The 26,226-nt window shown below is 48.4% G+C and overlaps 1 protein-coding gene across 5 annotated transcripts in view; it reads right to left on the bottom strand.

Annotated features, from left to right (window-relative positions):
* Nucleotides 1-26,226, bottom strand: part of SNX13 (sorting nexin 13) — a 2,094,218-nt gene that overhangs the window by 464,723 nt on the left and 1,603,269 nt on the right. Inside the window, exon 22 of one of the 5 annotated variants that reach the window (XM_069648503.1) lies at nt 3,028-3,274. The exons of the other annotated variants lie outside the window; for them this stretch is intronic. Within the exon in view, the coding sequence (XP_069504604.1) occupies nt 3,257-3,274 (18 nt within the window). The 3' untranslated portion in view covers nt 3,028-3,256. Of the gene's footprint in view, nt 1-3,027; nt 3,275-26,226 lie in introns of those variants that run through there. 5 annotated transcript variants of the gene reach the window in all.

Here is a 26,226-nt window from a genome sequence, read left to right as displayed (position 1 = left end):
GGTCAACAGGATGTCGAGAGATGCATCTCTTGGCTGAAATGGCGTTATCGGAGCACTGAGCCTGCGCCGTTGTCATCCTCTTCCACGTCCTTTTGGACCGTGTGTAAGGACTCCAGGCCCTAATCGTCGATGGACGATACTTCCAGGCCTGAGACACAGCCTGGGGTTGGACTCAGAGATGGCATCCTCTTCTCTGGCGTGTTAGCACACTTTCATAAAGTCACTGGGGCGGTTTCTCACCTCGGAGGCAGGGACACCTGCGTTGTGGGGGCTACCTTTACATGGTCAGCCCCTTGTGGCTTCGTGAGAGCAGCCGCCACCATCTCTATCGTTGACGAAGACCTCTCTTGAGCCAACGGGCCTTCCTGGGCAGTTTGTCCATCTTCTCCTCCGTCCCTGGCTTCTCGGGCCTCTACCGCAGTGTAGCCGGGTTGGCCGACTTCCTCTTGGAGGAGGAGCTTGATCTTTGGCTGGTAAAGGAGGCGGATGGTGATGTGGAACGCATGCTGGCCATCGCAACCCCTGTGGAACAGGACTTGCGGTGCTTGGTCTTGTCTTGAGCTCCCACAGGGGGACGCACCCTCAAAGGAGTTGGAAGCCTGCTCCTCAAGCCGGCCAGTCCTGGGTGAGGCATGATCCTGCTCGGAGCACGGGGCAGAGGCCTTGGCGTTCAGCCAAGCCGTCAGTCTACTGTGTCGATCCTTCGTCGTCTTCTTGGAGATGCCTAGGCAGATCTCGCGTTCTCCATCCTTGTGGTCCAGTTGAAGACAATAGAGGCACTGGAGGTGCTTGTCCTCCACAAACACGTTCCGTAGCCCGCACTTGGTGCAGGGCCTGAAGAGAGATCTTCCTTCCTCCTCCTCCTCTGTCATGGCCGGAAGTGCGGAGTAGGCCCGATGGCCTTCTGGAAACTTAGAAGAAACTTCGACAATCCTTGCCCTTGAGGGGTGCTGAAATTCAACGACAAATGGATCCCCGCTGTCAACAGATGGAGAGAAGAGCACACTGGCTCTTTTGGAACAAAAATAGAAAAGATTTCTGTCGAAAAACAAAAGAATGTAGAAGTAGCTCACGGAGCAAACGCCGAGGACTCCCAACACTGAAACGTGCGGTAAAAATCTGAAGATGGCGGCCAGAGGAGGAGCTTAGGGAGAAGACTGTCATTGGCTGGAGGCATTATGACCCAGAGGACAGTGATTGGTTTAGAGGAAAAATACAGTTTGTAAGTGAAACTGTTTTTCTTTTACCAAAGGATTCCCGGCCTGACGGGGAATATTCATGAGCATGTGAATCCATGCCAGACCCCATGCTGGAGAACAAAGCAAAAAGATTGGGTGTCCATAGAAACTATGGAGGGAAAGTTGCCAAAGGAGAAATCTTTCCCAACACTCACCGCTTAGGTGGTGATGGAAACCAAGAAAATTACCTTCAAGGCAAGTGTTAATAAAAATTCAAATTTTTGGGCATTCTGTGGCAGTTTCGCAAGACCCTTACCTTCTCGCTCACCGCCCTTTTACTTCTTCAGGTCACTGACCTATCTTTAGTGGCCAAAGAGATTTCGCCTGAAGCCTCTGTCTTTTTTGCCTTGCATAAGTTATATGGTATTAGGTTGCCCATAAGGCTCATATGTCCTATGATGCCTCCGAGACACCCCATTTTTGCCCTAGGGTATTTATATCACCCTACATTCGTTTTAGGGAGTAGTATGGTGGCAGCTGTAATTTAATTTGATGTCTGCAAGGGTGCAAACCATTTTACTGCATTGGTAACCCAAAGTACCTTTTTGCTAGCAAAAGAGGTAACAATGTATTTTTTGAAGTTGTGCTCTCAACCATTTTGTATCGTAGGGCTTACTTTGTTCAAGGGAAGCACAAAGTAGAAATTAAATGGCTGTTGTGGGCTTGGTCAGCCCAGACGGTAGCCTCCATATTGGTTCCAACAAGTTTAGACTAGCCTAATTCCCAGAGCTCTGCTAACTTCCTGTATGTATGGTGTGGCCTGAGTGACCGTCCAAATTGACAAAAAGAATGGTTGACTACCTCACTACTTCATCCCTAGACTGGTCGGCTGATTTTGGCCATCCCTTAAGGGTACTGGTTTTTAAGGGTGCTTAACTACCACTGCTCCCACAGATTCCAATAGTGTGGGGTATTTTTAGGCCCTCGTCTGAGCATACTGTCAGGCTGTAGTAGCTGTGGCACATGCCTGTTAGAGTTTTCTGCTCCTGGAAGTCTAGGGCGGGCTTACTTTATCCTCTTGCCCACTCCACTTCAATGCTGGTCAAGCCTTCCTTGCTGGCAGTAGCTGCTATCACCTGGAAGTTTAATGAGACAATATGCTCCTTGGGATGTGCTTGGTCAGCCGCATCTCCGTCCTCATTGTAGTACTGTAGTGCATTTAGTCTGTGGTTGTGCCACCCTCCTTTTGGCCACTAAGTCGCCGGAATCAATCTCCCCTAGCCTTCCGCGACATTGTTTTAACTGCTGACACAAGGGGCTGCATCGCAGGAAGGCTTGTTTCAATTTTTCATCATGGGCTCTACCTTGGCCGAGGGTTCAATTCACCAGCCACCGGATCCTGCAACCTGCACTTGGAAAAGAAGGAGTGTACTTACCGGATTGTTTAGTGCAGCTGCAGCCATTTTCACTTAAACAGCCACCGCAAGTAATTACTTCTAGGCGATGGGGTGGGAAATTATTCAAGCTAGTCCGAGGAGAGAGTGGGCAACACTATAAATTTTAAACAAGTACAACAATAATTATGTATATTTTTCTAGCGTCAACCAATCAAGCACCTATGCACACAGGTGGCAACAAACATGAACCACAGAAAAGAGGAAGTTATACTCTGACGATGATCGTGCTCAAGTAGTATAAACTACAATGTCTTCTTAATGAACATACAATTATCACACAATAATATCTTATGATGTTAAACACATCAATTTAATGTTAACATAGAATCTTTCATTTCAGCAAAGCAGACAAAACAGAGGCAAATCCATTTCGGACGTAATCTGGTCCATCATCAGGGCAATGTTTCTAGATAGAAAAAAATAGACATTTGTCATTGGTTGTCATTGGTTGTACCCAGACAGTGACCACTTGCCATGGAAGCAAACATATCTGGCAAAAATATGAAAAAATACAATGGTACGTTTCAATGGAAATAGATAGTTGAAAGAATTCAAAAATGGAAAAGAAACGATGCCCAGGAATCCTACCTGGGTATAATGTTGCAACCAGTGATTGAAAGGTCAATCACAGATTATAGCCTGCAATGTAAAAAAATAGAAATTAAAAAAAGGGCAAAAAACTAAAATTATTTTTAAAAAAGGTGGCAAAGAAGTGCTATAGAATGTATAGGATCAACTCAACCCTTTTCTTCCCTCTCGGTCTATATGTGTTATGCGCTTTCCAACCATTATTGGGACTACAATATATATCAAGAGCGGATTGGGTCTTTAGGACAATGTACTATGTTTTGTGCAGTCACTAGAGAATTTGGACTGTTTTTATTAAACTATCTTGCTCCCTCCCTCACCTCCTGTCACTATATGTTGTGTGCCTATATGATAGTGGACCCACATTCAATTATTGGGATGAGGCATGTCCTCAAATAACATTACTGTTTTGATATATATGCTGGGTATTTTTAATGCATTGTACTATGTGCCCAAGTACTTATTTGAACTAAAAGAACTTTATAGGCAACAATATAAATGTATATATTTTTCAGGTATCAGTGTGGTGTATGTTTCTTGAGATAAGTCTGTGAACTAATTGTACCTTTACGTCATCCTGCTACCCACCTAAATGAGAATTAAGCCTCGTCGCTCAGTTTACATGGCTTGCATTTAAGAGGGCTATAGGTTCCCGTTCTAACCAGTTGTGTTGGCCCCCCCCTTAGGATTAGTGGTTGTACAGGCCTCACCAGACGGTTATACACAAACCTTCCTAACAGTTGCACTCCCAAAGAACATTAATGCTATGATGGATTGACATCTGCAAGTGTGTGAATGACCTAGCTTTAATTTCTTTATAAATAAAATTATGCAGTTCATTCTGTTTCTGTAAGAAGAGTCAGCTTATCAGACCCTCCCCCTTTCATAGAGCTTTATGGCAAAAACATAGTGCATACATGTGCCCTTGCTGTACCAGTCTCCTGCCAATTGACTGCTCTTCAGTGACACAAAGCAAGTTCAACGGTCCCATGTGCATTCCAGACCGCTGCTATGACCACCCCGCCCCAATCACTGCAGCCAGAGGTGACATTTTAACTTCTATGCCTCCAATTCTAAATGTAATAACTTATGTCTTATTAGTCTGGTAGCAGGTACATCTTCAAGAATACGACATACTTAGTTATTGTATGGTGACTCATGAGTATACACCAATTGGATATCATATACGTCAGCTGTAGGAGTCCAGATCAGCTATGTGAGGGCCATGTGTATTCATGGCTGCCTTAACTTCAGCAAGGGAGACAATGGGCTCTATAAATAAGATGTTGATCTCCTTTGATTCCACGGGAGGGAAACACCTCAACTTCGGCACTGGAGCTCTCCCCGGAAGATCTCCTGGGAACCCCAGGTTCAAAGCAGTACTCACATAACAAAAAGGCCAGCCTCACACTGAGGTATTGCACACCAAAGGGCCTTGGATGTCTGCAGGCTTGGGAAGTCGATTGAGCTCGGATAGTGTTAAAATGGATTTCCAAAATCAACCATGGGGTGGATTTTAGGGATCACCCTATTATGGTAAAAATGGCAACACTGATATTTTTGGCTAAACCCAATGAAGTAATGATAGCAGAGCGATTAAGGCACAGTCTTAGGAGGGCTGTGAGACTGGTCTAGGATTACGAGTTCACACAGAACACTACCAATAATTCCTGTTCGACAGGCAAGCACAAAAATATACAATTATTTATTAGGCCTTTAAAATACAAAGCAAGCAAGTCAAACTTCAAGTCAGGGAGAGGGACATGGGTGGTCCGATATCAGAGGGAGAATGGACAAAGGTTTGGTAACAGGTTCGCAAGGTCTCGCGGAATGCAAGGTTCCAATGTATCCAGTTCAACATCATGCATTGGATTTATGTGACTCCTGTCAAACTATGCACAAGGAGTAGTGCTCTGAGTTGGGACTGCCCTCGTTGTACGACGGGGCCAGCAGGGATATGGCACATGCTCTGGGCATGTCTAGTTGTGGCATGCAACTGGCAGACAGTGATAGCAATGATTAGTGAATTACTTGGCTCTAGTCTTGAGTGCTCTCCGAAGGTGTGTTTGTTGGGCTTACTCCCAGGAGGGAAACAGAAAACTAGAAATTGAATAGCTCAGTTTATGATAGTACTAACAAAGAGACGAGTGGCCATTGCATGGAAGAAGCCTCAGTGTCTGTCCATGGTGCATTGGAAGGAGGATATCCGCAGGTGGGGGATGGCGGAGTTGGATGTACTACAAAGAATCAGGGACCCCGAGATGGAGGAAGGGGTGACGGTGGAATGGGGCCAGCTGCTGGAGGACTTACGGTTCTCTGCAGATTTGAAACCCCCCTGAATGCGTGGAATGAGCGAACAAAGTATCTGTGGTGAGAATTACATTGAGGGGAAAGGGGGAGGCGGGGAGTCCCGTTGGGGTGGGTGGGGGCGGGGTTGTCTGAGGATAGTGGGGGGTGGAAGGTGCTATGTAGTCCATTGTGCCCTAATCTTACTTCTTGAAAATGTACTATTACTGAAAGTTATGTATAACATGTTGCATTCTTTTGTGCACACTGAATCTCGAATGAACAAAGTTTAAAATTGGCACACACTAACTAAATCATCAGTTCCAAAGTTATACTTCACAGGTAGGTTTTATTAAGAGATGTGGGCGATGCCAGAGGATATGATCAAAAAGTCGAAAGGTAGGTAGAGTTCAGGTAAAGAAACTAAATCCCAGTCACTAGGGTAGGCCTCAGAAGGGATCCTTGACCAGACCTCTACCGACCAAAGTGAGAAAAGAGTAGTTTAGGGGCATGACTTTTCACCCATGTACACTTATTGAGAACAGGGAGGAAAAGACAGGTATTTCTCCAGAGACCGTTGCTGAGGTTCCAGAATCCTTTGGAGAGACAGTCTTCTGTGCTTGGTCCAGCCAAGGAAGGCCCAGGGGTCACAGGTGCAGAGTTCACTTTTCGGACGCAGGATTTCGTTTTGATCGTCCATGGTGGTTCCAGGCACCTTCCAAATGAACACCAAAAGGAAAAAAAGGAGAAGACTTCTGCGGAGCAGAAGATCTCAGGACACCTCTAGGATGCAAAGACGACTGATTGCAATGGGAGACACTAGGGGCAAGCGGCGACAGGCGATCCTCCACGGACGGAGGAACAAAGGAGCAGGTCATGCACAGGTACCATTGATGCAAAAAGGCTAAAAATGGTGACGGCTGCAGCGAGGTAGCCCATGAGAGATCTTGTCAGTCCATGCGTTGGTCCAGGGACATTTCCTAAGGTTCAGATCGTCAAGCAGGTGTCGGAACTGGTTGTTACCACTGTTCGAGGGGGGTGGAGGGGTCGAACCACAGACAAGGATCTTCTTGAGATCAGGCTGGGCTTTACCAAGACTTCACTGGAGTGTGTGATTGTCAGTTGCAGGGGCCGTCATCAGGCCAACTCATTTGTGGAGCGGGGACCTCAACAAATTGTAAGCAGGGTAAGCTCAGGCATATAGATTCTAACACAGAAAATGGGAGACAGCATTTAGCAAACTTGCCTACAGATACAGTTCACAATTGATCTCAGCAGGCTGTTGACAAATCCTCTCCACGGTTGATCAATTAGGTCTTCAAAGTTTTTATCTAATATGAACCCAGACTATCGGCCAATAATTGTCCTGCGTTGTTCTAGTATTTTATAACGAAGTTTGAAAGTTAGAGGCACAAGCGGTACAAAGTGACTCATTAGTATACATAACGAGAGAAGAGTGTGTGTTCTAATTAGCAAAGATCCATTCCAGTTTCTTATTCTACCCACTATTAGACAGGCAGCACGACAGCATTTGGTAGGCATAGTTACCTCTGAGGCAGGGATATTTAGTTGCTCTTTCTGTCTCTGATAAGTCACTATTTCTATGCAGAAGACACTCGTAGCAGAACACCTGGGGCCTGGGCCACACTCACTTCTTTAACTGTTTTTGCCTCATTTTTGGCCGTCCTCAGGCCACCAAGAGGCTGCTCTGCTGGCTACAACTATGATCTGAGGAATGGCTGGAAGCTCGCACAGGTCCAACAATGTTAAGAATCTGACCCATCCAAAGAAGCAGTGGCTATCCAATCATGGTTAGCGACTGATCACCAGACCTGCCAAGCAACAGACATTCAGGCACCTGGATGTGTACTGGGAGCACACAGTCCCAGCACCCACATCAGGCTAACACACAAACCACCTCTTTGCAGGCGAAAGCAGCAGCATTCCCTGGGAAAGGCCATTCCATATATGGCATTTCCTGACCCGAGAAGGCAGAAAGAATACCAAAGGACAAGGAAACAAGAACCAATAGCCATGTTAGGGTGCTAGCCACCTTTTATACCCTTGTACGGTAAATGCAAAAGTGCACAAACAGTTTATATATTATAGAACACAGTAGAAAAATATCCACTGACACCACCTCATCCTAGGCACATTATAAAAGTAACCAAAGTATCCTAATCGCACTTTACTTTAAGGAGGCAGTCTCTCAGTACTGATGTCTTATGGATTAATCAGTTGCCCCAGATGAACGAGCAATAAGACAAAAGGCTTTACTTACCTCCAAATAAGTCAGGTCAGGAGTTTAAACAAAGCTAAAGGAAAGGTGTCCCCATAGAAGTCTATAGGAGGAAAGCAGCTAATTAAAATCCTTCCTAACAGATAGAGAGGAAAGGCAGACTGTAACCGGGGGTGCACCATCTTCCTTCTCTGTGGGGCTCCCTTTCCTTCCTGTCCCCTCCATTTACTGCACAACACAGCACAAGATGCAAGGATGCAGGAAGGCATGAGCCAACAGATACAGAGACAAAGATTGGACCCCTTACACCAGGTTTCCTTTTTCCCAATCCCCAATGAGAATTGGATTTTATAAGGAAGGTATCTCCCACCGCTCTTTGGTTCATCTTCGACTATTGAGAGAAGAAGGATACACTTTTGGATCTTTCTTGGGAGTGCAGTCCATGCCAAAGTTCTCTGTCATAGAGGTGAAGGCAGAAGGCACCTAAAGCAAGAACTCTGTCCCCTAACCATCCCCATCAAACAGTGGGTGTGACTGCTGTTGGATCAAGGCCTCACTGCAGCTGCACTGGAATTTGAAACCTGTTCCCTGGAGATGAAGGACCCCCAAGGTGCCAGCCACGCTCCCTGGGAGTAGGAGTGCAACCAAAGGACTTATCCTGTCCCTGGAAACATTTGATTAGGCCTCCAAGCAAACCAGAAGTCAAGGAACAGCCATGCGCCCTGATTCCTATATTGGACTGCTTGTGAGCTACGCTGACCCGGATATTGCCTGCCTATCCAAAACTTGTTCATGCCACATGCCTTGCTGCTTGGACCGCACCACATGCGGACCCAGTTGACCAGATCACTGACCAAAAACCAACTCACCACCTCGGTAAGCCTGGTTCAAACCTATTGAGCCCCTAAAGACAAGAATAAGGAACTGTGAAGAGGGCCTGCCCCTGGCCCACATTTGGGACCATTAAGCCCCCATCTCTGTCTTATTCTTGAAAGACTTCTCCTTTGAACAGTGAGCATTGCTGCAATTGCTCTTGGCCTGATCACCTCTGCCCAATCACCCAGAGTGATAGTCTATACTGGTTTTGCATTTTATGTGTTCTCTCCACAGGGGTGGGTTTGCTGCTTTTATAACTTCACACCCACTTGAGAGCATAGCCCGCCCTCAGCCCATATTACCAAAATAAGTGAAGGTGGTATACTAGTCGGCTGTGTCTGTTTTACCTTCATGATTGGAATAATTGTTTTTTTAGTAGTAGTGTGGAGCACATTGCACTGTTTAGCCACTACTCAGCCCTGTACTCCTGCAGAGCACCAGTCATGTTGCCGCAAATGCTCAAACAGAGCTGCTATACAGAATGTAAGAACAAGGCTCAAATCCCACGCATATAAACTGGCATGGGGATAACTGGTTAGATAGTACCTGTGGAGATGAGAAAGACTAAGCCCTGCTCCCGGTGCTCCCAAGGACTAAACTGGTGGCCATGTAACCCTTTGCAATGCCAATCTGAAGTCTCTGCTGGGCTAAAGCACAACAAATGAAGAACAGAGGAGGTTGGACATATGAAAGGTTCTAAACCCCACTCCTGGAGACAATTGACAAAATAATGCCACCTGTAACACTTGCATTGAATCTGCGGGAGCACTCAGACACTCCGGTGCGTGCCTCTTCGTGTTCGAGAGTTGTGAGGAGTATGGAAATGTGGGAGGAGCTTGCGTACGTAGGTGTGCAAGCTGGAGTTCCCCTAGGGAGGAGGAGGAAAATATGTGTGTAATGCCTGCATCAATCGAACCTGAGGACCCCCCACCTGAACTCCCTGCTTCCCTCCCCACAGAAGACTGGACACACCTGTTGGCTTGCACTATGGTGCTCTCCTTCCTACTGCCTGGCGCAGGGACGCGTGGTTCTTGCTCTCTGTCTGTTTAGTTCACTTCTCCAGCTTGTTTGTTCTCCTGAAGTCTAATCTTGGTCCTGTTGTATCCCACCAGTTGCTTCACTGGTTAAGCTGAAGCCAGCTGTGGCTTAAAGGAATGTCTATTCTTCTCTATGACTCTGTCTTGCTCCCCACTGTGCTTGCGCTTCCCTGGAGCGCACTGTGGGGTGCTTGCAACTAGGCGTGGACAGCTGCTGCTTTGCGCGTGCAGCGCGTGTCCTTGCTGCTGCCTCTTGTTCAGCACGTCGGCCACCGTACGACTTCTTGTGTTTATCCCTAAATTCACCTTCTATTTCTTGTGTTACACAGGTGCCAGACTGGAATTGGGAGAGCTGCCGAATTCCGCTGAGGAATGCAAGCTATCTGGCACCAGGGCTGGGGCCCTGGAGGATCGACGCAAAGAGAGGAAGTGGATGATGGCAGAAAGGAAACCACTTATCTGATAAGTATTAGAACGATCTGAACTGTGTCTTCTGATCTGTGCGACCCATTGGTTATCTGTGTTCTCTCTCTTTATGTCCAAAGGTCGGGTTGCTGGAGTAGCAGTAAGCGTTAAGCTGCTGGAAGCAGAATAACGTGAAGCAAGGAACCATGCATGGATGTGGTTTAAATAGATATCCACCCATGCACACTAGAATGCCACATCATTCAAAGTTCAATGGGCCAACTGTTGGCCATCTTGGTGGAATTGGGAGGGTTTCCAGAGAGGCCATCTTGGAAGGTCTCTCAGACAACAGCAAAGACCAGATTCATGGCCTTAAGGAGTGCCAGGTGCGCCACAATGAGGTCCAGCCTTCCCTTTTCCCTGCTTTCCTGACCCAAAATGTGTGAGTGTGGGTGCATGGGCGAGAACCTCTGGCAGGCATAGATGGACTTTGTCGTGGTACTCCTGGCAGAAACTGGTACATCAAGGACATCTTAACCTGGCCCTTAAATATCTTGCAGATCGTCTAAGGCACTATGTTTGAGCTCGTACCATTAGGTCTGAGAATCAACTCTGAAGGGTACAGCAAAGATTCAAATCTGCCAAGGCCGGTGGTCGCAGCTTTGATGTCAGGGTCCTATTGCCTGGAATGCTTTGCCGCTCAACTTCAGAACAATTCCAACAAATGTTGAATTTAAAAAAAGGCTGAAGACATATCTTTTCAACCTACCGCCAGACTAATCTGCCCCATGCGTTTATTCTTCTGCCTCTGATCTCTGAATCTGCCGGAATTGTCTGTTCATCTCATCTTTGTCTCTTGTGCGCACTCTGAGGCCTCCAGGCATGTGGCGTGGCCTGCACAAATTATATATAAATAAATCATCATACTGGCCCCAGCTCACCCTCTCCAGTTAAGCATGAAGTTTGAGGCTTGAGTGGAGGACCCACACACCCGAATGAGAAAGCAGATCCACTGTCTCGGGCGATGCCAGAGAGGATAGACTGACATGTCTAGAGGCTCTTGGTATCAGGTCATCTGGGCACAGTATGGGGTGATAAGGATCCTGGTGGACTCGTACTTTCCCAGTCTGAGGACCAGCGGGATGACTGGCATTGGTGATGTTATGCCTTCTTTCTTATTCCACAGAGGCAGTACGTTTTCCTCCAAAAAACCCTCACCAGAGGGGTACAAGAACACTCTGACACAAAGTATTAAGCAAAAAGGCTGGAATCACAAACAGGAAAACACCCCACTGAAACCAGTCCCAGGCTGTAAGAAGAAAAACATTTTTACTAGAGGATAAACAGAGGAAGCTCCCACAGAACCCTCCCAGATGAAAACAGTGGTTTGGGTCACCTGGGATTCTTGATAAGCAGGACGTTATCGAATGAGCCAATCGGACAGCAATCTCCTAGATGTAAATGCATACACTGGAAGTCCAAAGGTCAGGTAACCGCCTGGGCGATCCCCAAGCCAGACTGAACCGCTGCGACAAGTCCACGAAAATAGGTTCTGAAGGACGACTGACCCCAATGAAACAGGGATGCTCACAAAGGGCAGCTGGGCCCTATATGATGTTAGAATCCCAATAAGTAGCAAGCAGGTCCTAGTGGGAGCGGGAGCAAAATCCAAGGAAAATGCAGTAAACACAACAAAAAAGGAACAGCCTTATTATAAGTTCAGCTAGCAGAATAGCTGGTACAGTACCACAACCAGGAAAGGTTTCTGAAAGTCAAACTTGTGAACAGCATGAACAACCGAAAAGAGAATCCAAGAAACCATCCAGGGGACAAGCCGGAGTCAAAACCAGTATCCAGTTGTCACCAAGCAAGGGACGGACAGACCAAACAATCCTAATCAACAAGCCAATATTAAAAAAAACATCAAGCCATTGGAGAAGCAGAAGTGAGGATTAATGCCAGTCAGGAAAAATACCAATTGAGAAGCAAGGCCACCATGTATCCCTAGGTATCTTTATTTCTAGGAGGTCCAAATAAATGAACCGCCATTGGCTAGCGGTCCGATGAACATGCCGACATCAAGAGTCATCCTGGTTGCTGGGGAAGGGAACGCCAGCTCGCACAGGCGTTCCCTAGTCTCCTGGGCAACTGCCAACTCATGCATGTTACTCTGGCACTCTAAGTGCTGACAGGTGAGAATATTTATAGGAGATCAAAATTCCATCAGCAGTCAATGCGTCCCTATCTGCTCCCCGCCAAGGAAATTCCCTGGAGGATAACAACCCACTTCCTGTTGACACTGGAGGTGAAGAGGTCCTTCTGAGGAATCCCCAAAAGGGTAAAGGTCCCGTCCAGAAACTCCTGGCCACACAAGATGGGCAGCAGATAGAAACATTCTCCAGGGCCAAAGCCAGTGTTGCATTGCTTCCCCTAAAAGAGGCTGCAGCCCCACCCTACCTCGTTAGTTGATCTAGTTCATGGCCCAAACCAGGACACGTACCCCGTACCGAGGGAAGTAAATCTGCCAAGGCCAGCCAGATGGCCTGCCGTTCTAGCAGTCTGATGCGTTTACGAGCCTCACTCAGAGACCAAAGACAGCTCTCCATCAGAAAACCCTGGTGGGCTCCCCAACCACTGAGGAATGTGTCCGTCACCATGGTCTGTTGGAAAGGTTTCCCCCCTCCACAGAATTCACCACAGCGGGTTCCATGACATTTTGCTGGAGACCAACAGGTCTGCCATGTCGCCCTGAACCTGGAGTAGCCACTGGAGTGACCACATTGGCAACAGACCTCGGCACCAAAAGGATAGAGGTATTGAGATGGGGTCAGGGTCATGACCCTGTCAAAAGGGTGGAGACGGTCCCTTCCCAACCTGGGATAGGAGGCTCCCTAAACAAAAGTCGAAACTATCCCTGCACCAGACATGTGCAGTGGGCTTTGGGTGATTTCCAGCCCCCCCGCCACCCCATGTTCCACAAATGTTACAGATGGTACCACTCTGTCTCTCAATGCCTCCCCAGACAGCTGCTGGCCATAGTTCTCTCTTTTCTGTTTCAGAACTTCAGCTCCCAGATTAAATCAGTGAGCAGTCGGGAAAACCCAGACTGGAATAAAAACAAAAGAAAAATTTAGCAATTCATCCGAACGGTAAACTGACACCACAACGGAACAAAGACCAGCACACCAGAAAAGCAAAACACACCATCAAAGCACTACTTTCCAGCCCACTGCATGACAGAGAAACAGCAGAACTATCAAACTATTTGCAAAAACGTGCTGGAAAAGGGGGAGGGGTTTAGAGATTTTTTCGAGTCTGTCAACTGTGTAATTCAACTCCTTGGGAGAAGGCAGGCCCCGATTGGTGCAGAGTCAGGTGACTGCCACAGCCAATGAAAGGGGGAAGGAGGCACAGAACCACCAGCACCACCACACAAACAGTCAGCAGGAGAAGCAGAGTGTGGGTTGTGCGTGTGATATCACAGTAGGAACTGGAGGGGGCCAGAGAAACCAGGTGGAGGATGAAGGGCAGACAGCAGAGCAGATAGTTGGGGAGTTGGTGGCAGAGCCTAGCTAAGGTGAAGTATTTGAGAGAGTGGTACCAGTTGTGTGTAGTGTAGTAAATTGTAGGAATTAGGGAGGGGTGTATAAAAGGTGTTAGAGGGAGAGACAGAAAGTGTGGGAGGTAGAAATAGAAGAGTGGGGTAGTAGTGGTTAGTGTGAAATGGAATGTTAGAAGAGTGAGACTAGTAGAGAAGGGTGTAGAAGTGAGGTGCGAGGGGTGTAGGAGAGAAGTAGGGAGGGTGAGAGAGTTGTGAAAGCGAGTAGTGTAATGGTGATCAGGGCACCATATCCCCGAGTCTCGAGAAGACAGAGTAGTAGTGTGAAGGAGAGGGTAGTAGAGTGAGAAAGAGAAGTAGTAGTGCAACAGAAGTGGTAGTAGCAGGACACACTGAGTAGTAATGGGTGAAGGCAAGGACTAGTAGTGTGGGAGTCAACAGAGGGAAATGAGGACAAAGCAGGGTAGTAGCAGTGAGAGAAGTATTAGTAGCTGTGGTGTTAGGAGAGCAGTAGCAGTGTGAAAGAGGGATAATAGTGCAGAGAAAGTAGAGGGGAGAGGGATAGGGAGGAAGGTAGAAACAGAGGGCAAATGTAGATGGTGTGAGAGAATATAGGTAAGAAGAGGAGAAGGACGTGGAGAAGAGAGAAGGTGGGAGGAGATGTAGAGTAGTAAAGAGATAGAGGATGTAGAGGAGCAGATTAATGCTTCTGCAGGAAGTCCCGCCCCCATTCTGCCTATATGTCGGAAGCCGGAAATTGCGACATGCGCAACGCCAGTGATGGTGCCTATTCCACGAAGAGCCTTTGAGACAAGATATCCGTTGAGCAGACAATCTCTTGGAGGAGGTCCCCGAAGGAATATGAAGATAAGAAACGAGGCTGGTGATGTCACAAGAAATAAGCATGACGCACTGGGAAGAATGGTCGAAGAAGATGCAAAGACCTTATAGAATCTGATGACAAAGTAAAGAATCGAGAAGACTTTCATATGCGGAATGAAGATTGCCCGTGTGAAGAGCACTGCAGAAATTGCAAGCCGTTTTATAACTGTACAGATGCTGTAATGCAAGTAGATTAAGTAATCAAAGGCTGGCTATACATAGTGAATAGACTGCAGGCGGTGCCGCCATCATATAGAATTCTGGACATCAGTGTCACATATTTAGTAAGCTCAGATCCGTGAAGAAAGAAGGATCAGAGGGCTGTGTGTTGCAGCAAGAAAACAGCTGAAAATCGAGGAAAGGCCTGGAATAGCTGTTTGGCCTGGTGTTCAAGGATGGAGCAGCCAAGAACCGGCTATCTATCCTTGAAGAACGGTGGACGTGAGCAGCTGAATCAGCCCTTGTTAAGGTGCGAGGAAAGAACACCATGAGTGCCAAGTTTATTAATTCAAGACAATTAAATGCTGCAAAAAAGGCTGAAATACAGTCTTCTGTCACGCGAGTCAAGGATGAAAATAGGAGTGGATGCGCAGACCTGAGCTACGATAAGGATGTGCCTATACTCCCTTTTATTCTCAGGAGCAGTGATACTTTGCAAGGCCAAGTTCAGAGATAATATGAATGGCGGAAGGCATGAGATATGTAGGGCTAATTGTGTAGGGAAACACGGTCAAGTCCACCCACCAGCACCTGGTGTACCAGCATAAGTGCTGCTAGTGAGCCGAATTTTCCAGAAGGGCACGAGCATGCCAACAATTGTAGGTGGTCATATAAAGAGGGGCCTTATAGTTTTAGAGGCAATGGTGTACCGTGTATCTAGTAACTGATGAGAATTACTTGTACTAGAGGTGGGCTTAAGTTGTTCACCTGACTGTGGAGACCCAATCCCAACCCGATCCCTTAAGGAAAGTATACTTAGATGTTCCCCTTGAACCTATCACAATCCCACATAGGTTTTTCTAGTTGCCACGTAATATGATGTCACTTATGACACATTTTTAGTACTTGTGTTTTCATGCAAAATAATTGAGAGCACAGGGGCGCTGTTGAGCAGCCGGCAAAATGGCTGCCTAGCCCAAGAGCTCCGTGTCCCACCGACTACAATCCGCAAACAATGGCGGCATCCGACAACAGGACACCCTAAAACATTATCCACTGCACCCGGTGTTTACAGGGCACACACGGCCAAAAAAAAAATTAAACAAAAATCAAGGAGCAACGGTCAAGCGGACCCAAGTTACGAGCATCCGCGCTGTCCCCCGCACAAGGCTTGCCGGGCCTGCCCCCTGGACGTGCAGCGATCAGGGGCGCCTGCTGCGGCCCTGGCGTGTGCTGACTTGCTGGGGCGGTGCGCGCCACCGCGCTCCATCTGGAGCTGTATTTGGGAGTGGAGGAGCCGCTGGGAAATCACAGCCTGGATGGCTGCGCAATGAGGGGGAGCCATCCACCCCCACCGCCCCCCACGTTGCCGCCACGGACCTCGGCTAACTGCGGGCGGCGGAGGTAGGTGCCCCCCTTCCCCCCGAGGGAAAATAGGAGCCAGTGCTCCTGCTGCGGCCATCCTCCCAGCAGGACCGGCCTTTGAGGGACCTAGTGGCCGTGGCCGAAGCCGCAGGATCTCCCGCTCTCTCCCCTCACCCTTTCTCTACATCGAGCTGTCCTGCTGGGCCGCTACGGCCCTCTACCTCCCCCAGTCCCCTGCATCCCGAGCAGAGTGGATTAAGGAGCACCACCTGGTCGAGGCCTGCGTGCGCCATCTCCCCGCCCCTCCTGGAGTTGGGGGCTCGGAAACATGTGGGGCGCTGCTGGAGCACAGCGCATTCAGAATACTGATACTGTCATCTCTCTGACTTGGCCCAAGACACACTGGCCCCCACGGAGGGCTTGGGGAGCCGTACCACAAGTCATCATAAGGCTGGGCTGGACTGCGCACACAACTACTGCACCCTGGAACACTGGTGGCCCTCTTAGAGATCTAATCCGGCGGGGTGGGACGGAGCATAGGGGTTCAGGCTCTGCTTGGACACACGCACTGCGAACGGCAGGACATATCCGCCTGAAATATTAAGGAGCTTCCTCCAATCCCGCCCCATCAATAATACTCAGCTCTGCAGGCTTCCAAAGCCATAAAGTAACTCAAGGGAACATACTGGTCACATTGGAGACCGCCCAACGGCACTGGGCCTGACCCTGAGCATCGTGTCCGGTGCCACCATAATCCATCTACCTGACTCCTCAAAATACGGGCCACCTGGCCTCCCACTGGGCCCCCACTGCTCTCGTCCTGCCACGCTGAGCGCTGCCCCCTCGGCAGAGGCAGCCACCTATATTCCGGGCCGGGACGACTTGGGCATTTAAGTCAGAGGCGCACCGCTGCACTCACTGCGAGCCCTCCCGACACACGCTTATCAAATATCCTGCCCAGTGAGGTGCCAACCCCCCTACCGCTGCAATGTCAAACAGATCGCGGGGGACCTGCAAAGTCGGGGCGATGGACAAATTTGCCAAAGCGGCGCCCAGGCCGGAACAGGGCTCATCCAGTGCAGAACATGAAGAAATAGATTTGCCGCAAGATCCCCCTCAGCCTGACCTAACAATAATAATGGAATCCATGGCCAAAAACTTTTCAGTTTTTCATGAGAAACTTGACGACATCAACGCAAATGTGGCCTCGCTAAAACCCAAATTAGACCAACACGGGGCCAGAATAACAGGGGCGGAAAACGAGGGTGTAGTTCACACCCTACAGAACACAGTCACGAAGCTTGTGCGCAACATGAAACAGATCAAAGCTAAGTGCGAAGACTTCGAATCTAGGTCACGAAGAAATAACATCTGTATAGTGGGTGTTCCTGAATCGGCACTTAAGGGGCGGATGGAACTTGCGGTTAACAGCTACTTAAAGATCTCCTGGACAATCCTGTGTTATCACCGTTCTTCACTGTAGAGCGGGTCCACTGTGCACTGGCACCTCGCCCAAAGCCAGGTGACTTTCCCAAGCCAATAATAGCGAAGCTCTTAAGCTATAAAGACAGACCATATACTACGCCTAGCCAGGGAAAAAGGTGAACTAAGGCTGGACTCACAAGTCATTAGGATCTTCCCGGACTTCTTCGTGGGTGTGCAGATGGAGCGGCGGCAATTTGGAGGGGTAAAAAAGATTCTACGAGAAAGGAAAATTGAATATGCAATGCTCTTCCCTGCCCACCTGAAATTCACTCACCGCAACAAACTCTACTTCTTCACGATCCCTGATGAGGCAGTAAAGTTCATTGAAGCACAAATCCCGCTAACGGAACCGGAGGGGGAACTAATGGACAACGACAGAGGCAAATGCCCGCTCAACTCTTACGATGATCTGCCTTCTTAGTGCAACCTGCGACCCCCCACACCACTGCTCACTCGCTGTGTCTCTTCTGCTCCGTAGCGTTTGGAGTCGTTGGTGCCAGATCGCTACCACCTTAATGGCACCACCAATGGAGGGGGGAGTACATTTCTAGCTTGCTTTACCACAACCTTACATGCTGGGGTGGAACCCTGGCAGACCGACCTTACATGTACCCACCACTCTTGGCCCTCATCTGGTCAGATCTTGTATTTCAATGATAAGTTTGATTTGTAACTGAATGTGGAATTTGCCAATCGAAGATAAATGTCTCATCACAATACTATTAACCAAAGTTGGTCACACAGCAGCGGCGGTCCCCTTTGCAGCTGCAATGTTTTCAAAACGGAGCCTTTGAGTTTAAGCCCCTTTTGGGCTATTGGTCGAGCGCTGCCAGGTTGGGGATGGCACGCAATTGTTTGCTCCTGGGGTGGGGAATTCTGCACTGCTAATTGGGACTGGGCAGTGAGGGTGGGGAAGTTGGGGAATGTTACATAAAATCTGGCAGGAAGGAGGCGACTGGTTTTGTTAAAAGGCATGATCATGCTGCGGGGGGTGCATAGAACGGTAGGCAGAGACAGATCCTTCAGTTGGGATGTCCCATAGTCTTCACTCATGTCCATTAAAATGATGACGTGGAATGTTCGGGGTTTAACTAATTTCACAAAGGCTCGCAAAATCATTGCTTATGCGCAGAGACATGGAATTAAGATACTCCTGCTCCAGGAGACACACGCTCTGAGGCACCTTGCATCAAACTTGGCACAGACTTGGGGCCCCAATAGGTTTTACACACAATACTGTGATCCACAAATCAGTAAACTTTACACTCCACACGTCCCACATACACACAGGGGGCAAATACGTAATCCTTCACTGTACACTGGTCAATGAGGAATGCCTGCTCGTAAACTCGTATGGGCCAAATATCGACTCACCCTCCTCACGAGATACATGGAGGTCCCCATCATATGGGGGGGGGGCATGAACCTTATACTAGACAATGCCCTTGACAGAACGGGCAGCACCCCCAGGGCCGTGTCCCGAGCCGCAAAGCGACTCAATACACATATGATGTCCTTGAATCTACACGACGTGTGGAGAACGCTCCATCCCCTAGTGAGAGATTATACTTTCTATTCAACAGTACACAACAGTTCTTCAAGAATAGACATGTTCCTGGTGCCGGGCTGCCAGATGGGTAGGATTGCAGACGTCAAGATACTAGCGCGCAAACTCTCTGATCATTTCCCAGTGTCGATGCAGATCCAACTAGGACCTGGCCCACCCATCCGCCCTGCCTGGCCTTTCAAATCTGAGGCCCTGCGCGACGTGGTTTTTAAAGCCGAGATCCTATTGGATATTAACACCTTCTTTGACAGTAATAAACGACATGACACATCCGAGGGGACCCGATGGGAGTCATTCAATGTAGACATCAGAGGGATGTGCATCTCCAGGGAGGCTGGGGTACTAAAAGCCATTAGACAGGCCCTACACGCTTCTGAAACTAAGCTCAAAGCACTAGAACGAGAGCATGCCTTGACACCTACCCCTGCAGCCTTGGCGAAGATCAGAGCCGAGCTTGAACTTTTTGAATCTCACACCCACAGCGAAGTGCAGTATTATGCTCGACCCCTGGCGGCGCGGAAATATGGCAAGGGAGATAGACCAGGTAGAACCCTGCCCAGGCTGGTGCGCGCAGTGGGAGGCAAGACCCGCATAGATAGCATTATAGACGCGCAAGGCACAATACACTGGTCTGATCAAGGTATTAATGACACCTTCGCAGACTTTTATACGGACCTATACGTCCCCAACAAGAACACACAGCCCATGACCTAGATGACCTGCTCGAACATATCCCAATGACCCGTATCTCCCAAAATACCAAAGAACAACTCGATGCCCCATTCACCTTGGACGAGATAGTCTAGTTTATCTCAGACCTGCCTAAGGGTAAGGCCCCGGGCCCCGACGGGCTCACTTCGGAATTTTACCAAGAATACGTCGCAATCCTGGCACCCGTACTACATGAGGTCTGGGCTGAGTCACTCCGATTAGCTGGCCGCCCTTGATCCTTAAGAGAAGCCCTGATAACTGTTCTTCCCAAGCCAGGGAAACCCCCAGATGTGTGTGGCTCCTACAAGCCCTTATCGCTCATAAATACAGATATGAAAATATATGCTAAGGTAATAGCGAACAGGTTCCTCCCAATCATGCACCTGTTCCAGCCGGATCAAAGCGGATTTGTTCCCGGCCACTCAACTGTCCTCAATATTCGCTGTCTCTTCAAAGTAATGTCTAGAATTGACCCTATGGCTGCCGCTGTAGCGGTCACATTAGACGCCCAGAAGGCATGGTCTCCTGGCAATACATGTGGGCAGTGCTGGAAAAAATGGGGGTGGGACCACGGATGCTCTCCTACATAAAACTGCTATATACGGGACCCATGGCCATGGTCCTGGTGAATTCCCTGACTTCTCCCCCCCTTTCCCTAAATAGGGGTACCTGACAGGGCTGTCAATTTTCCCCTATTCTATTTGCACTCGCCATAGAGCCCATGGCAGACAACGTCAGGGATCGGCACACACGCAAAGGTATACGCATACACGACATGCCAGAAATTATCTCACTTTATGCTGACGATGTACTCTTATATGTCAGAAACCCATCCATACATCTAGACCCGATCATCTGTGACATAACCAAAATAGGCACGTAATTGGGCTTCACCATCAACTATTCTAAATCGGAGATATTTCCGCTTACAGCGGCAACTCAGCAGCCATCATGTGAATTCCCCCTACGTTGGTCCCGGGAAGCATTAAGTGTCTGGGGGTGCAAGTGTCGTTATCCAAATCCTCCCTGCTGGCAGATAACTACGTGGCTACGGTGCAGCTCATAGAATCAAAAATGGAACGATGGCGTTGCCTCCCACTATCTCTTGCGGGCAGACTATCTCTAATAAAAATGATAGCCGTCCCCAAGCTCCTCTACGTCTTTGCCAACGTGCCAATATGGCTGGGGAAGCAATATTTCAAGAAGTTCCACTCGACGTGCGCCCAATTCCTCTGGCACTCCTGCGCGGTCCGCAAGAAGTGGCAGTTTATATGACCCGTCCCTATGAAAAAGGAGGCTTTGCAGACCCAGATTTAACATTGTATTGGATAGCGGTACAGGCCCAACACACCACATACTGGTTCACACACTCACACCCCCCCGCCCACATGTGAAACTGGAAAAGCTGGCAGGAGAGGGAAATAATATGTCCCTAATACTGCACCACAAGTATCAAACTGACGCCCCAGCCGATCCGGTGGCTGCCACGATCAAGGCATGGAACAAACTGTTGCATTCTCGACCGGAGCATCGCCAATACTATAAGTGGCTTCCCATTTGGCAATTTCCGGGACTCTCCCCTACACACGATAGGCACCTCCTGCGACACTGGTCGGACTTGGGCTATCGAGCCTTAATAGATTTATACCCAGATGGGAAATTTATCACCCCCCAGACATGAAGACCCGAGCACTCTGGTTCGTCGCTAGGAATGCTACAATACTTCAGACTGAGAGCGGCTGTCTGAGTGATGTAGCCCACCTATCCAGATGAGCCCCCGGACTCACCCGAGATCCAATACATAGCCAACTCGGCGGGCGCCAAGGGCATAATATCCTCTTTGTACAAAATGCTTCTGGGGAAATCAGGAGAGATATCCCTCAAACCACGGGAAGAATGGACGGGGGAGCTGGGTTTGGAAAATTCGGAGGGGATGTGGAACAAGACGTGCGCACATACGCGTAAAGTCGCCCTCAATGCTAGGTTCGGATGCATACAATATAAACTCCTCAACATATTATATTACACACCACATAAAGTAGAGAAATTTGCACGTACCCAGAGCCACACCTGTTTAAAGTGCAAATCCGAAGGGGCAGACCACATCCATATGTTCTGGTCTTGCGATGCACTCAGCGCATTCTGGATGAATGTGACAAAAGCTCTATCTGAGATAATAGGGACCCCGGTGGACCCCGACCCACTGGCTTTGCTGTTTAGAATATGGTCTGGGGATGATGTAAAAAAATGATGATGTAAAAAAAAGTCCACATTTTTTAACATAAGCGCCATAGTGGCCAAAAAATGTATACTACAATGTTGGAAGCGCCGATCACCCCCTACATTTGAAATGTGGCTGAACTCCCTCACTTGGACACAAACGTGCGAAGAGGAATACATTGCTTCCCTCCCCAAGGCATCTCGACCCAGAAATGTGTGGACTAAGTTTTGCACCTATTTCAACAACAGAGACAGCGTTGAGTGGAGATCCACCCCCTCACCTAGCCTGCCTGGAGCCCCATAGGCCCTGAACTCTGCACGTCCTATTGTGCCAATAGCTCACCCCCCCCCAAGGTGCAATGCCCTAATGTATGGAAACGTTTATTGACAATATGATACTGTTGTTCCTATCTGCCGCTATGTAATGCATGTTGTACTTGTCACAACTTTCTGCCAATAAATAAAAGTTTAAAAAAATAAAATAATTGAGAGCGCGATTGAACGTCAATTGATGTCTGTTTTAGACAATTGAAAATAAAACAGTCGGAGGAGACATTTTGCCAAACTTCCTGAGTCGGTCTTATTATTTGGTGTAAGAGTTATTCTGCATGCCCGTCCTTGTATGACGTGTTACTGATTTAAAAAGGCCCATTTGTACGTTCAAGGGTTTTAGAGCAAACAGCACACACATACACAACCCACTAGCTCTAACCATTGCTAGTGTTGCGCCAAGTAAGAAAACCCTGAGGGAGAATAGACGGCCTGTGTCTCAGGGACTCAAATACTAGACCAAGTCAGTGGTAGACAGTAGGGAGTAATGGTCAGTAGTACTAACCAGGGGTTACAGAAATCTGGGTTAGAGTGAAAATATCATAGGCAATGAGAGAAAGAGACGTCCCTAGCACCTCTTTCCCACAGGTCTTTACCAGCCGGTACCCTTGACCAAACAAATTTGCCGGACTACCATCATTGCTCAAACAAACAGTCCATACTTTGCAAGTTATTTTCAATAAAAAGCTTAAAACGTTCTTATGATTCTGTGTATTGTTCAGGCCCTCTGTGGCAGGGCCATGATGTCCAGAAGATGCAGGAAAGCAGCGGCTGGGACCAGATTCAGAATGAACGATGTTTGATATCTGTAAAATGTTTGCCACATGCTCCTAGGGAGTAAAGGTCCTGCCTAAATGAGTGTCCAGCATTGCTCTATGAAATGGAGTGACTGGGACGCAAAATCCGGGGTCTTCTTGAAGTTCAGGGAGGCACGTATGAACCAATCGTCCAAGCAGGGAAAGATGTGCATCCTCTCCCCCCCACAGGAGAGGGGCCACCCGACAGCAGCTTGGTGAAAACCCTAGGTGCTGAGGAAAGGCTGAATGGCAAGGCCCCGAGTTGGTAGTGGAAACCCTTCTACAACGAACCTTAGGTACTTCCTGTGTTTCTAATGGATTGTCACATGGAAGTAGGTGTCCTAATGGACTAATGACCTCATGCAGTTCCAGAACTCGAAGCCCTTTAGAATGTGGGATGAGGTAACCATCTTAAATTTGTCAATACACAAATTCAAAAGCCACCGATCTATGATGGGATGCAGACACCTGTCCCTCACTTGCACCAGAAAATACAGAGAGCAGCAGTCCTCGTCTGTGAAAGGCACCAGCTTGATGGCCACCTTTTCGGAAAGTTCTCAGATCTCTTCCCAAGAGTGCGAGGAAAGCGGGAAGGACAGTGATCAGGAGGGCATTGAACAAAATGAAGAGTATCTCTGTGATATGAACTCTAAGGCCCAAGCGGTGGAAGGGTTTAGGCGCCACTCCTTGAACAGCGAATCTCTCCCACCAGAGAAGAATGAAGAAAGTCTATATTAAAGTGGTTTTTGACCACGGCACCCAAGTGGGAAGCACAGATGGCAATTCCACCACTCTAGACACCTCTGCTCCTGTTGTGGCACTGCTGGTTTTGGTAACCAGAGTGCACCTGGTCCCTGCCATTGATGGCAAAAGCAGGGACCGGTAGAAAGGGTCAGTGTACAACGTGAAGGCAGCAGGCTTTTGAACGGCTAAACTCAGGGACATGACAGGGGCTTGGGGGCCTTAAAGTTTTCCAAGGACTCAACAGCTTTCGCCCCAAACAGGCTACCATTATCAAAAGCATATCAAGCAGGTTAGCTTGGACATCTGGGGCAAACCCCAAGGTCCTCAACCAGGAGTGCCTGGGCACTGCTGATCCCATAGCACAGGCAATACAGTCGGCTGTGAAAAACCAAAATGAAATGTCTGACTTGCTGCCTCTTTACTGTCTTTCATATCCTAGGTAGATTTCCTGCAGACTCGGGAGATCAAGGCCCACAAAGTGTGGGCATGCTTGGCCAGGGTGCAGATGGCATGAGAAGCACTCAAGGCCCAACTGCCTGAGTCAAAAACGTTACAGCCCCATGCGTCCAACCTTTGGTTTTCTCTGCATGGAGGTAGGCTGACGTCAACCGTAAAGTGGAGGCCTGAACCACCACCAGTTTCCTAGCCATAGGGTGAGTGAACAAAAGGCCTGGATCAGAGGGATGTGCTACTTGGCATGAGCAGGTCCATTCAAGGAGCAGAGGCATGCTTTTGCCAAGCTGCATTAACTGGGGCAGTCACGGTAGGGTTGAAAATAATTGAAGCTTCTTTCAGAGGGTCTTCTCCCAAAATATCCATCAGATGAAACTAGACCACCAGTCCGGCGGGTGCAGCAAGCCCCAGAGAGTCAACCACCTTGGAAATAGTCTTCTGCTCTGGGAATAGTCTAAACCATTGCCACCCCACAAACCAGAAGCAAGGTCAACTGGGTTGATCTGACTGTGAAACCCTCATGTAAATCCTGTTCTTCACTGGAATCCAAGAGTTTAAACCCATAAGGTATAGGGTCCCTTCAAAAAGAACTCACCCCATGTAGCATATTTCAGTGAGGTGCCCACAGCACAATAGACGGCACAAAGGCTTCCATGCCCAAAGGCAGAGCCTACTTGCATGGGAAAGAAGCAGTCTCCAGAGGAGCGGCTACAACAGAGCCAGCAGGCATGAGGAGGCAGAGGAAGTGCCCCTACCAGCTTGAAGAAGCGTGTTGGGATCGAGCGTTGCCACCAGTGCAAAAGGCTAAAGTTGCCATGTCAGGGTTTTAGCAAAGGTGTCGAGCATCCTAGGCCTGAACTCTTCCCACTCACTGTCTCAGTGAAGACTACTTTGTTCTTAAAAGGTACCTGGGTAGGTGATGACTCTTCTGGAGGTGTCATCAGCATCCCTGGAGTGGGAGTGAAGACACAGTTTCCTTGTGTATACAGAGGAAGAATGTCGTCTGGAGTCACTGGATGAGCAGAACATATCTCTGTACTGCTTCTTGTCCTTAGTCCGAGAGGCCTCTTCTTCCTGAACATCTTCAAGGGATTGCACTCACCTAAAGAATGGATCCGAACTTCGATACATCCTTTTACACATCCGTTGTGGGGGTAAGTGAAGACTTTTGTGGTTTGCAACCGGAGGGCCGTAGGATGCAAGGATTAGGGTTGTTGTGTTTCCTTCCCAAAGCAATAAAGCCATACCATGGCACTAACCAACACAGATATTTGCTTACCACAATGCGAGTAGGGCTTGAAGCCCGAGGCCTTCAGGATAGGCGGTATAGTGCAGTGAAATATAGCTAACTACAGCTGTAGTATTCTAAACAGCACCCTTAGTGTGCAGAATAGGGAACTGAAGTCCTGGAAAGCGGTGTCTGATATATGACTGTGCTGCGCCGCCCTGGTGGCTGAAAGTTTGATGTCTGCTGAGGGCAGAATAAATCCATTATATTTGTCAGGAGCATTCGACGATCCTGGGTACGAACCTAATGCAGTCCTTTCCTCTTGGCTAACTGATTGGGGCCTACAGCCATGCAGACGGTAGCTAAGGTGGTGGTAATTGGTGAAAAGTGGTGCATGGCTGTCGTACTGTGCTGTCTCCTCAGTGTGACTGCATAGAGAGATGGTCCTAGTGCCAGTGGTCCTCGGTAGTCTACCAGCAGTCCCCTGGTGGGGCAGGCAAAGTTTTGCTAGGCCTGTACCAATTAGGGAACGGCCAGGATACCGAGTAGCGGTCATGAGTATAATGCCAGTGTGCATGTTTGTATTTAGTATTTGAAGTTGTATATATTTGTATAGCGCTCCGACCCCTGAGGCAACTGGACACATTTCTTGGTACAGAA

Source organism: Ambystoma mexicanum, chromosome 2q (assembly GCF_040938575.1).
Source record: "Ambystoma mexicanum isolate Mex_15411 chromosome 2q, UKY_AmexF1_1, whole genome shotgun sequence".
Taxonomy (NCBI): domain Eukaryota; kingdom Metazoa; phylum Chordata; class Amphibia; order Caudata; family Ambystomatidae; genus Ambystoma; species Ambystoma mexicanum.
Note: the sequence above shows the minus strand (reverse complement) of the source record. Positions and strands in the feature narration are given on the sequence as shown.